Source organism: Oculina patagonica, chromosome 12 (assembly GCF_052425735.1).
Source record: "Oculina patagonica isolate OP01 chromosome 12, crgOcupat, whole genome shotgun sequence".
Taxonomy (NCBI): Eukaryota; Metazoa; Cnidaria; class Anthozoa; order Scleractinia; family Oculinidae; genus Oculina; species Oculina patagonica.
Genome location: NC_135769.1, coordinates 17149542 through 17161490, shown reverse-complemented (window position 1 = coordinate 17161490; position 11949 = coordinate 17149542). Strand labels below are relative to the sequence as shown.

General features: G+C 38.8%; 2 protein-coding genes across 2 annotated transcripts; both read left to right on the top strand.

Annotated features, from left to right (window-relative positions):
* The first annotated feature begins 39 nt into the window (after nucleotides 1-39).
* LOC144632484 (uncharacterized) lies at nucleotides 40-8419 on the top strand. The gene is made up of 5 exons (XM_078491154.1): nucleotides 40-152; nucleotides 2158-2375; nucleotides 5852-6075; nucleotides 6658-6719; nucleotides 7352-8419. Exons 1-5 carry the CDS (start codon nucleotides 96-98, stop codon nucleotides 7517-7519), a joined length of 729 nt encoding a protein of 242 aa, XP_078347280.1. The 5' UTR covers nucleotides 40-95; the 3' UTR covers nucleotides 7520-8419.
* Nucleotides 8420-9254: 835 nt separating this feature from the next.
* On the top strand, nucleotides 9255-11389 carry LOC144632489 (uncharacterized). Its single transcript, XM_078491158.1, has one exon. The coding sequence runs from the start codon at nucleotides 9532-9534 to the stop codon at nucleotides 10132-10134; it is 603 nt and encodes a 200-aa protein (XP_078347284.1). The 5' UTR covers nucleotides 9255-9531; the 3' UTR covers nucleotides 10135-11389.
* Nucleotides 11390-11949: the final 560 nt, after the last annotated feature.

Below are 11949 nucleotides of genomic sequence, written 5' to 3'. Positions count from 1 at the left end.
GCAATGAGCAGTCGATATAAATGTCGATTGTCAGCGGTAGTCGTCCACAATTCAAGATGGCGGATCAACTTGTCAAAATCGGAGTCGGTTGAAACATGGCGAAGAAATTACGAATCAACGTGGTTTGTTCGTCCAGGGAAAAACGATTTCTGGTAACTTTAATATCCAACGAACACTTCTTTTTATTGAATGCATGTTATGATCGCTCCCTCGTGAGTTTCCTGGCGGTATCGGCGGTATCCGCAAACTTCAAAACAGTTTAGCTCCTATAATGGCTAAACTACAAATGCATCAGGGTCAAGCTTACGCCTTTCATGGACTCATGGTTTCTATGACATGGAATCAACAGTTAAAAAAACGGGGAAAGATTTCCGCACAGCCCCATACATTAATTATGTATGCAACTATTTCATACTATCACTATACACAAACAGCAATCATGAAAAGAACGAATCAGTCACAAAATTGCATGCATAATTAATGTATGGGGCTGTGCGGAAATCTTGCCAAAAACGGAATTGTTATTGATAATGATGATTTGGAGGCGTTTGTGATCTTTGATTGTGACAAATTATCTGTCACAATCAACGATCACAGATACCTCTATCATTAATTGCTCATCTATTAATTTCATGGCGGTATCCGCACACTTCAAAACAGTTTAGCTCCTATAATGTCTAAACTACAAAATGAATCAGGGTCAAGCTTACACCGTTCATGGACTCATGGTTTCTATGACATGGAATCAACAGTTAAAAAAACGGAATTGTTATTGATAATGATGATTTGGAGGCATTTGTCATCTTTGATCATTAATTGCTCATCTATTAATCTGATAAACTAATTAACAGGCATTTGGCATACATAATTAAGTATGGAGCTACAGGGAAATCTTGCTATTGAGTAGCCTGCGGAGGCCAGACACATTTCCGGCCGTTGCTTTTCTTTGTTGAAAAAGAAGCAACAAAGAGAAACGACAGCTGGAAATGTGTCGGGTGTTTGCAGGCTAGCCTTTGAGGGTCCTTAACTAATAATAATAATAATAATAATAATAATAATAATAATAATAATAATAATAATAATAATAACAACAACAACAACAACAACAACAACATTACTTGCTACTCTGCTTACTTAGGGCCTGTTTACATGGAGGGAGGGTGCCCCAACCAACCGAGTTACCAAGCTAGAAGGGCTGAAACATGGTCTGCCTTTACATACAAAATTCACAGCCCTTCTATCCGTGTTGAGACAGCGTCATTGAAGCGTGTCAAAGTGTGGGAATACCATGTAGCTCTTACTGAAGATTCAAGCTAGCTGTCCTCTAACCTATTTTGTTTTAATGTCCAAGCTCTTAGAAATTTACCGCATACATTTTCCTTGGGAATTCAATCGAAATTCAACAGTCTTTTGCCACCACATTGAAAATAAATTGATACATTTTATGCCATAAACTTCAAATTTAATTTAAGAACACACATCCTGGGAAGCCGGGATACCCTGGCATAACCGTTTTCATGGCAAAAAGATAGCCTGCCTAAACAAGTGCCCGGGCAAGTAGACAGGGTGCCCTGGGAGAGTGGGTTACCCTGTCTAGCATGAAAACGCTTCAATGCATTTTTAATTATAAAGAAACATATGAAAAGTTGGCTCGCCCAGGGTAGCTTGATAAACCGGGTAACTTGGTTAGCTGGGGCACACTTCCTCCATGTAAACAGGCCCTTAAACCTTAGACCATAAATTATAATACTTGTTTACAATAGGACAATTAGTTGTATATTTTAGTGACACACAAGGCTGACACGCGAGTACAGAAAAAACACACACACACAGTGACAAAAGGAAAAAAAGAAATGTGCATTAAAAAGAAAACCTAAGTAACTCAAAAGGGCATAGAGTAGAAAAGATCTCTGCTGAATCCCCATAACTTTGGTAACCATGGGTGGGTTGGGGATGTGTGACCAGAAAGGAGTGGGGGGGGGGGGTGGGGGTGATAGAAAGAATAAGAGACCACATAATAATACATATTATTGAGAAGATTGGATGTGAGCTAGTTACTATGGAAAGGTTCAATTTCTTTTTTATAAGAAGCTCTCTAAAACTGGGATTGTTGCTCCTCTTTCAAAGTGAAGCTCTTCTCTTTTGTGGTTGTTGCAGGTCTTAGCTGAAAAGGAATGGACACTTGCTACCTTCAGAGAACACACACAAGATATTTTTCACTTGCTATATCCTGAAGAGCCACAGTTGAGGATCTCAGGCTTACAAAACGAGTTTCACTTTGATCTACCACCGAGTTACAAAGTTGACGAGGCATTGATTGACACAGGACTTGTCTTCGCTATAGAGAAGGAAGACAGTCTCTTAAAGTCGTTAAGGTTAGAAATTATGAATCAATGCAGAGTTCATTACTGTACAATAGATCATCACTTTATTGTTAGCGTGACCACCTTGTTACTGTGGCCATGTTCTTTTGGTCTGATGATAGGCTTATTATTTAGTCATTTTCTCTATTAACATGTAAGAACCCCTTTGATATGGTCACCGACTCAAACATGACAAGATTTTGCTGGCCTATGGGTGGTTGGATTAAAAGGTTTCACAATACATATACCTACCTATACCTATATCTCTCCATGCCATAAGGCACATAAGGCTTTGACATTCTCTTTCCACCCACTACGATTTGCTGCAAGGGCTCTGACATTCGCCCATGACTGCCACCCAGCTGTTTGCCTTTCATCTTCAACCATCCTCCTCCATGTTGTTTTCGGTCGACCCGGTCTTCTTCTCCCTTCTGGCCTCCACTCCAAAGCTGTGACACAATGTTCCTCTCTGCCTTTCCTCATTATATGACCAATCCAGTTCCATCTTTGGCGTCTGATCTCATCGCTCGTTCTGTTCACTCCTGTATTCTCCAGGATTTGTTGGTGGGATATGGTCTGAGGCCACCTTATTATTAGAATCCTCTTCATGTACTTGTATTATTGGAAACCGTCCAGCTTCTTTGCTTTTGTTTTCGTAAGTTTCCAAGCCTCACATCCATACATCAAAACTGGCCTAACAATAATTATTGTTTTAAACAATTGTACCTTCGTCTTCCTTCCAATCTCACTGGTCTCCCATAATCTTCGCATCCTATAGAAAGCCTGACTAGCTTTACTTAGCCTATGCTGTATGTCCTTGGTTGTTCCACCTTCTTTGTCCAGCAATGCACCTAAGTACACAAATTCTTCCACCTCATCTACCTGCTCACCATTAATCTCTAGTCGTTGGTCGTTTCTGGCATTCACTCGCATGACTTTTGACTTCTTTGCATTGACCCTAAGACCGACTCTTGCAGCTTCATCAACTAGCCTGCTGGTCTTTATCTCTTATGTCGACGTACCTGGATGACAACAAAGCGTTGTTGTCTGCAAAGTCTAGGTCTTCTAAGACGGAGGTGAACTTCCATTGTATACCAGTTCTTCTACCTTCCGTAGTCCTGCTCATGACCCAGTCAATTGCAAGTAGAAATAGGAAACCAGACATGACTTGCCTTCTTTCCAATTCATAGGGCTGAATAGGACTTTTAGGTGGTTCTTTGTTGAGTATTTCCTCAAAGTGTTCTTTCCAGATCTTCAGTCTTTCACTCCCCTCATTTGTCGGTCTTCCGTTTTTATCGTTTACTGCTGTACTCGCTCTTCTCTTCTCACCCGTCAAGGTCTTCACTATTCGATGTAATTCCCCAGTTCTCCCATTTTCTGCCGCTCTCTCAGCATTGCCTGCCATCTCATTCAACCAGCGCCTCTTGTCTTCACGTGCACTCCTTTTCACTTCCCGGTCCTTTCCCTTATACTGCTCCCTCATTCTTTGTTTGACTCTTTCTGGACGTGTACTTTCGAGCTTCAGTTTCAGTTGTCTCCTTTCTTCTACTTTCTTCCACGTTCCTCCACATAACCAAGGTTTACTTGACCTCTTGGCTGTGCCCAGTACCTCTTTAGCAGTTGCAACATAGATATTCTCCATTCTGTTGTTCTTTTGTTCGGCATTTTCTTCTTCTTCCAATCCTTCTAGGACCTGGAATCTGTTTCTGACCTCAATGTTGTTTTTGTTGCGTATTTCTTCATCTGCCAGCTTTTGCATGTCAAATCTTGTTCGACCTTCCTTTTCCCTTGGGCTTATCTTTAACTTCAGCTTAAGCCTAGTCTCCACTAGATAGTGGTCACTTCCCACGTCTGCACCTCGCCGAACTACAGTGTTCATGACTGATGATCTATATTCCTTAGCAATCATTGTGTGGTCTATCTGGTTTTTAGTTCTGCTGTTTGGTGATGTCCATGTTGCTTTATGAATTTCCTTATGGGGGAAAATCGTTCCTCTAATGACTAACCCGTTCATCTCACAGAACTCACACAGCTTTTCACCATTTTCATTCTTGACTCCTGTGCCATGTTGTTCCATCACTTCTCTTTCTTCAGTTGTTTCTTTCCCTACTTTAGCATTAAGGTCTCCAGTAATAATCAGGATGTCGTTTCTGTTGCATTTTTGTACCGTACTTTCTAGTTGCTCGTAGAATTCATCTTTGTTCTCTACGCACGCGTCATTGGTCGGGGAGTAAACATGTATCAATGTCAGTTTCCTATACTTTGAATAGAACCTTGCCCTGATGATCCTACTACTTTCGGGTGTCCACTCCATAAGGCATTTAGCCGCTTGCTGGGACATCATAATTGCCACGCCTCCTTGATGAATCTCTTCATCAACGCTGTAAATTATAACCTGCCCTGTGCTAAGTTTTGATTTTCTGCTTCCTCTCCACCTGCATTCGCTAATACCAAGAATATCCAGCTTATATCTTTCCATCTCTCTTGCTACTTGGCCAGCTTTCCGGTCTCAAACATTGTTCTAACGTTCCAATTTCCTATCCTGGTTTCAAGCTTCGGATTCACGATCGAAGCTATCGGCCTTTGGGTTTCCTTTCGGCTTTGACCCAAATGCGTCATTCTGCTACTATGGGCCCTCATCGCTTCACCGATGTTGGTAGTAATTTGAATGTCATCCGTTTCTGTAATAAATTTGTTTTTTACAGGAGTGGGTTATCAACCCCCAGCCCAACCCCCAACCTGGAGGACCAGGGAGGTCACACTTCGTCTGGTCTCTACCCTTCAACCTGTTCGGCATGGGTAACCCTGCCAGGAGTACAAGACTCCAGCCGATATAGCTCTAAGCAGTGCTGGAAATTACTGTCGGTCATCGGACATTGTCCGATCAAATATGCCAAAATGTCTGGCCAATTTTGCAATATGTTCGGACATGATGTCCGAGAACTTACGTGACTGTGTCTTGGAAAATTCAATGTGTTTGATTTAAAATGCGAATTGATGTCCGACCAATTTTCTAATATGTCCGTTCAAAATAAAAGTTTGGAAGGACACGTCCTTTTAAGTAAGAAAAATTATTTCCAGCACTGTCTAAGGGTCACTGAGACGCACAAACCATCCCACCGCAATAATGTGGTGACCCCATGGGATGGCACAATACATATAATTATTTATAATTTCAAGAGATGGATTTAACTAGCAGCTTCATAAGGATACCAAAGTGGCACTGTCAAAATTTAAGTGCACTTTTGTACTGATTGGAGAGGATCAGGATTTCCATAACTGTAAAAAATTTGTGAGTCTTCTGTTCAGATTATGGACTCAGGCATGGTGGCCTTGTGGTTAGTGGGCTGGACTCTGGATTTAGTAGTCTGTAGGGTTCGAGCTTTGGCTGAGAACATTGTGTTGTTTAGGTTATGGTTTTAAGTATTTAAATAGTCTTCTTTGCCTAACATTTTTGATCATTATCTTGATGTAATTTGCATCTACAGCCACGTGTCTACTGTTGAAACCAACCTACAGAAATATAAATATACAAACCAAAGTGATAGGCAGTTGAAGGATTCTACTCAGCATTTACCAAGAAAGAGGAAAAAAATTGTTAAGAAAACCTCCAAATCAAAGAAGATTCCCACCAGTCATCCAAATGGAGTAACAGATTCTTCCTTAAGTAACAGGGTTACATCAACAACTAGCCCAACACTGGCTGAACAAGGTAAGTCCTGCTGAAAATCTTTCAAGGATCTTCACAAATATTTCTAAGTATCATAACAAAGATCTTAAAGGTTAAAGGGGGCTTTGTCAAGGATTTTCCCAGATTTTTGTACAGCTTAACTTTTCAAGATGTTTCCGTGCATCTTCAAAAAATTGATATTGATATCCATAGCTTGATTTCTATCTGCAGATGAAGGTTGTATCTTTCTTAAGATGTTCAAAGAAAATGTTTTTCATGGATTAAGTTGCCCACCACAAATTTCAGTGCAGTTTAGACCAAAAAACTGCAAAATCCCAATGACGTAGCCCCTTTAAGAATTATCAAAATTCTTGTGCGCTGGGATGTAAATTTTGTGGAGCATATCGGTACTGATTACCAGTACCAGTAATAACAATTATAACAATTATAGTCAATCATTAATTACTTTAATGTTAATCTAAAATACTGTTGAACTCAGCCTCTTGATCTGGTGTTAAGCACATGAACCAAATAAGTATCACCTCTTATACATTAAATCTATTTATATCCTGAAGTATACTTTTTAAAAGTAATCTTTAATTGCCTGATTTTTTTTCCTTTCAGAAGCCAGTCTGATGCCCCAGATTGTAGAGAAAATATCAGAAGATTCAGAAGTAGATGTTGAGGTATGTCAACTGAAAGGAAGAGTTTGTACGAAACTTGCACTCTTTCCTTCTTCAGATACAAGTTTTGCAGCTTGCTGTTTGGTTGCTTAAAGGGGCTATGTCACGCAATTTTAGGCTATTTTGACACTGACCAAAATGGTCATAGAACTAACTGAGATATCACAATAATTGCTTAAAACTGTAGAATAACTCAAAAGAAACACAGAAAGGCCAAAAAGAGGCATGGATGGGCAAAATTTAAGAAGATTAAAACGGATTGCGTTCAGGTAAACTTGAAAAACATTGGACCGACGTTTTTCAAGTTTACCTCAATTTGTATAAAATTGTCATTTACAATGCTCAAAGATCATCCCTGTTTGTTATGTGGCCGTGGTTTTGCCAATTAAAGACTTTTTCTCTGCCAATTTGAAGTTTAGAGCTGTTAATTAACGAAAATAAATAGAATCACTTAAAATACCGTGGCCTAGCCTGTTTAATGGTATCATTTCCTTTTTTGCCATTTTGAATTTGGCACTTGTTGCCAATTCCCCTTTTGTTTAATTATGAATATATGCATTTGGAAGCTAAGCTCTCTGTAGCAGATGCCTATGCCTTTTAGTTCATGCCTCCAATACAGTTCTTCTTCAATTTAGAGTGTGGATGACTCGACAACTCAAACCTTACAGAAAGCATCAAATAACACTGTGATAAAAAGCAAAGCGACAGGGAGGAAGACAAGCCAACAGCTTCTTCGTAAGGCAAGAAAAATGAGAAACAAGACTAAAAACTCAACTAGACATGCTACAAAAGGCAATCAGTGAATGCCTCAGCTTACAGTCTTGAACTTGGGCCGTGTTGATGCAGTAATATCAACATTTACTGCTACTGCAGTGGTCATGGAAAATGCCTTAGATCGTGCAGTGAATGATCTGAGGTGACTGTACTTGTAGCCTACTGCTATTGTAGTTTTCATGCAATGTGTAGTCCATTCTCCTCAAATTGTCGTGTTTAAATGGCTACCAGAGGTTCTTGGAGGTTAATAACATCAGGTAGATAAACAGGTGCATTTAAAATTCACCGCATAAAATAAAAAACAACTGTTTAGTGTAATCACTATCATCATGTTTTAAGGAGACTATTACAAAAAAATACAACTGGCTTACAGATAAATCCATCTGTCTTGCCATTTAATGTGCGTGGTGAAGCAGGAATTGGAGGAGGAAAGGGGAGGGTGTGTTCAATTCTACTTGGTGTTTCTTTAACAAATTTTGAAAATTTGAGTGATAATTAGGGTCTTGATATAAGGCAGAATTCATCTGCAACTTGATTATTATTATTATTTTTAAAAAATATATTTTTATTTTAGTTACAAATCAGCATCTTGTTTGTGGCCTGATAATTAAACATTTTCTGTTCAGCTGGTGATTTTTTTGGACTACAGTTTTCATGTTCATGAATGTAGCTTACCACTGCAATAGCAGGACTTGATAACACCTTGAAATATTACACACCATCACATAACTTTTAACTATAACATAAGCTAAGAGATAAAAAGAACCTTTAGACTAGTTTTTAACAGATATTACATGTGTTATTATTTGTAGCAGAATAGTGTCCTTCTCATGGCACACAGAAGAAAAATTAAGTTATAAAACAGGATAAAATGTGGTATAATGTTTCTTTTTTTTGGACAGATTTTAAATAAATTATTGTTGAAAAGATGCATTTACTCGATGTCAGAAATGTGTGAATAAACAATTGCAGGCCTACCGTTAGTACTTTTAAGTTAGTACTTTTATTCCATTAAAATGGAATAAAAGAGTGGAGTGAAATATTAAATTGCAAAACAGGTGCAGAAAGCAAGTGCACATCTCTAGGGTAGTCAACATTATTTTTCCAGTTTTATAAAAAAAAAATATCTTGTCACACCTTTGGCAGGCATGGATCCAGAAGATATGCTGTCTGTTTTCTAAAAGCATGAGTGCCAAAGGTGCGAGCTTCTAGGGGGTCCAGTAGCATGCTCACCTAGGAAAAGTTTTGTTTCCAGGGTATTTTGAGTCACTGGGACAAAATGTTGACCAGTTCCATATTATTTTCCTGAAAGCATTTTTGATGTTACACTTGAAAACTTTCTTAACATTAAAAGAAAATTTTTATTATAAAAAAAATCTGACTGATTTCAGTAAAACGGTGGAATCCCACCTGCATGGTGAGAGACAAGTTGGACACAGTAAATGGGGTATAACAGCCCCCTCCCTGTTCCTCATTGCACCTCCAAAGTTTTCTAACGGGCCAGACAGTCTACTTTACTGAACAAAATAATTTCGTATGCTTAATTAAGAATAATTAAATTCTTCTTGTTTAAAGAAATTACCGGAAGTTGATGAAAGATTATGGAGGCAATTTAATTTTGTTTATTCATGTCACTCCACCCCACCCGGGGGCCGCCTTCTCATTCGTGATTTACATACCAAGGGTGGTCGCGACCGATGTCAATTATCGTGCCACTCAATTTACACAAGCAACGAGGGTTAATTTACAGGGGCAACAACTTACAATAATATGTTTCCGGGAGTGGCTTAGAGTGTAGAGAATGCTCTAAGTAGCTAGAGAATTAGTTCAAAAAGTCACGAGTCGACGCCAACTGGAGTTTGATACAAGGGGTGTGATCGTTCGAACCTTGTAAGCGATCGAAGCGCCCGTCAACACTTTCCGCCTGGTGTTGGTTGGTTTTCACGCGGTGCTGTGCCAAGACCCGACAGATCACGCACTTTAGAGTAAACAAACAGACGACGTAGATGCGAACAACCTGCAGTTTGACGAGAAGAGTGCTATGAAGATAACCAGTGGAGATCGATCGATTGTTTTGTTATTGTTCTGGGCATGTTGTGGTTTGGATTTTTGGCGTGTTGTTGCTGCAGCCGATGACACTGAAAGCACACGCAGTAATGTACAGTTTTGTCCTTATTTCAAGAACCGGGGTCCGTCTAAGCAGGACAATCTAAGAAATTGCAGCTGGTATAAGGATAATTCATGCTGTTACGACGAGGAAATCGAGTTTGCGTTTCGACAGTTAACGCCACTTGTGGGAGCGAGCAGCGATTGTGCTCAATACATGAACTATCTCTACTGCTACATTTGTGCCCCGAACCAAAATTCATTCTTCAGGGACTTCACTCTCACTGTATGTGAAGAATTCTGCGATCGGATCTACAGTGCTTGCAAGGATGCTGTGCTAAAAGGAAGAAAAATGGAACATATTTACAAGAACGGTGAAGGATTCTGCAAAGCGCGTCGCTTCGAAATCGACAAAGAAGCTAACGGGAGATGCTTCACGTTTGATTCTCAGTCAGGAACAAAAAGTACGTCCCAGCGAATAACCGTAAATAGTGTGTTTTTAGCTGTGTTAGGAATGTTTACTATATTAGCGAAGTAGGTACTATGTTTTGTTTTGATCACCGCGTCACGCTATATATCAATTACCCGTGCACAAGCAATTCATTTTGCACGCTTTTTAACAACGCTTGTGGATTTATTCGTATGTGTTACTACCAAAGTTTGAAAGCATATTGTAATCTACGACGTAATATATTTCGATCGACTGACAGCTTTGAAAAAGCTAACAGTTTTAATTTATAGCGATGAGATGGCAACACGATCATGTCAATTTCAGTGTTAATTTCATTTCTGAAAGAAACAATTTCGAATTCGAAGGTGCAGCGAATCATTTACAAAGGTTTCGCCAAGAAAGTGCGCTTTTAAGCCCTTTCATTATGGCAAAAAGCAAACAAAGGGATTGCTGTTATGCTAATTTGTGGAGTTTTTCCTTTTCATTCAAAATCGTTCATTATTGCCGCAGTTGCCGCAGACAACAATTGACATCAAGTGTACATTTTGCCGAGCAAAATGTAATGAAATCACGCCAGCTGCATGCGCAAAGAATTCCACAAACCATAAAGTAGGAAATAAAGTAAAAGAACGTTTTAAAAACTGTAATAAATATTGGCTAAATTATAAGATTTCATTCATAGAAATTAAGTATACAACGCAAAGAGTTTGAATACTCCGTTCTTTGCTGTCATCCCCGGTTCAAAGTTCGGAAATATTTATCATTTTATCCATATTTTCTAGTCACATGCGATGTACGCATAATAGCTTTGTACCATTAGCAAAATATCGCGAACTTTATATAATTATTATAAACAGTTGTCTTTTGCATATAAACAAGGTTATTTTTAATTACTAAATTAGAAATCACTGTCATGTTTAACCGTAAAACAAATATGCAAGGAAATTACTAAAATTGTCTCGGTATCATCTGTAAAAAGAATTATTTTCGTCATCAGTCATTTAATCCATTGTCTAGCCAAACATTAAATCCGAGATTTTCAACAGGAATCAGTTTTTCTTTAAAGGTGATGACACTTTTGAATAAAGTATAAAAATATATATGCTGCCATATTCTGTCTGTATCACCATATTCTGTAATGTAGAATTTGTTTAACAAATATTGTGAAGATTGAGAATGGATTTTCCATTTTTTACGCTTATTCCATGGTATATAAGCCTAAATTGAATGAGATTTAATATTATCCAAAGCATCAAGGAATTATAACAGATGATGTGCAATAAAATAATAGTGTTATATTTCAGTAGGTATGTTGTGCATATATTAAAACCATTGAAGACACCATGTTTGGTCTAATGATTGACGAACCTATTGTCTGTGCCACCCCTTACATTGCATATCTGATGACAAAATAATATTATAGCAGTGTGTGTGGAGAGAACTGTCATGTCTGTTGTGTTTATAATAGTTGTAAGCATGTATTCATTTCATGTATTATTATATTATAAATTATAATAATTTATTGTAAATGGGAACATCTCATGCCAGAAATGTCTGAGTACAAATTCAACAGGTCTTCAATGATGAATCTAGGGAAGGTGCCTGGGCTACCTCCTTATTTTTGGTAATAGACTTTTTTAACTACTCCCCTCTCTCTTCTTCGCAGAGACCCTTCAGTGGATGGGGGAAGGCAAAATCCCCTTCGCGTCTGCCATTCTTTCCAGGCTCCGCACGCTTACTTTTCACCTCCCCCCATTTCCCAGCCTCCACGAAAAAAAATAAGAGACCTTTGCGGAGGAGAGAGGACTCCCCTTATGTTTTAGGTGTACACAAACAAAAAAGCCCCCCCCCTTTTACCGGTAGTTCAAGGTCTGGATCTGCTACTGGTCTTGTTCTTAATGT

What these genes read in the sequence shown, in the direction of transcription:
- LOC144632489 (XM_078491158.1), top strand. Translation starts at nt 9,532, where the DNA reads ATGAAGATAACCAGTGGAGATCGATCGATTGTTTTGTTATTGTTCTGG.
- LOC144632484 (XM_078491154.1), top strand. Translation starts at nt 96, where the DNA reads ATGGCGAAGAAATTACGAATCAACGTGGTTTGTTCGTCCAGGGAAAAA. An exon ending in CCAGGGAAAAACGATTTCTG is followed by an intron (nt 153 to 2,157) that starts GTAACTTTAATA and finishes TGGTTGTTGCAG; the next exon opens with GTCTTAGCTGAAAAGGAATG. An exon ending in ATTCAGAAGTAGATGTTGAG is followed by an intron (nt 6,720 to 7,351) that starts GTATGTCAACTG and finishes TCTTCAATTTAG; the next exon opens with AGTGTGGATGACTCGACAAC.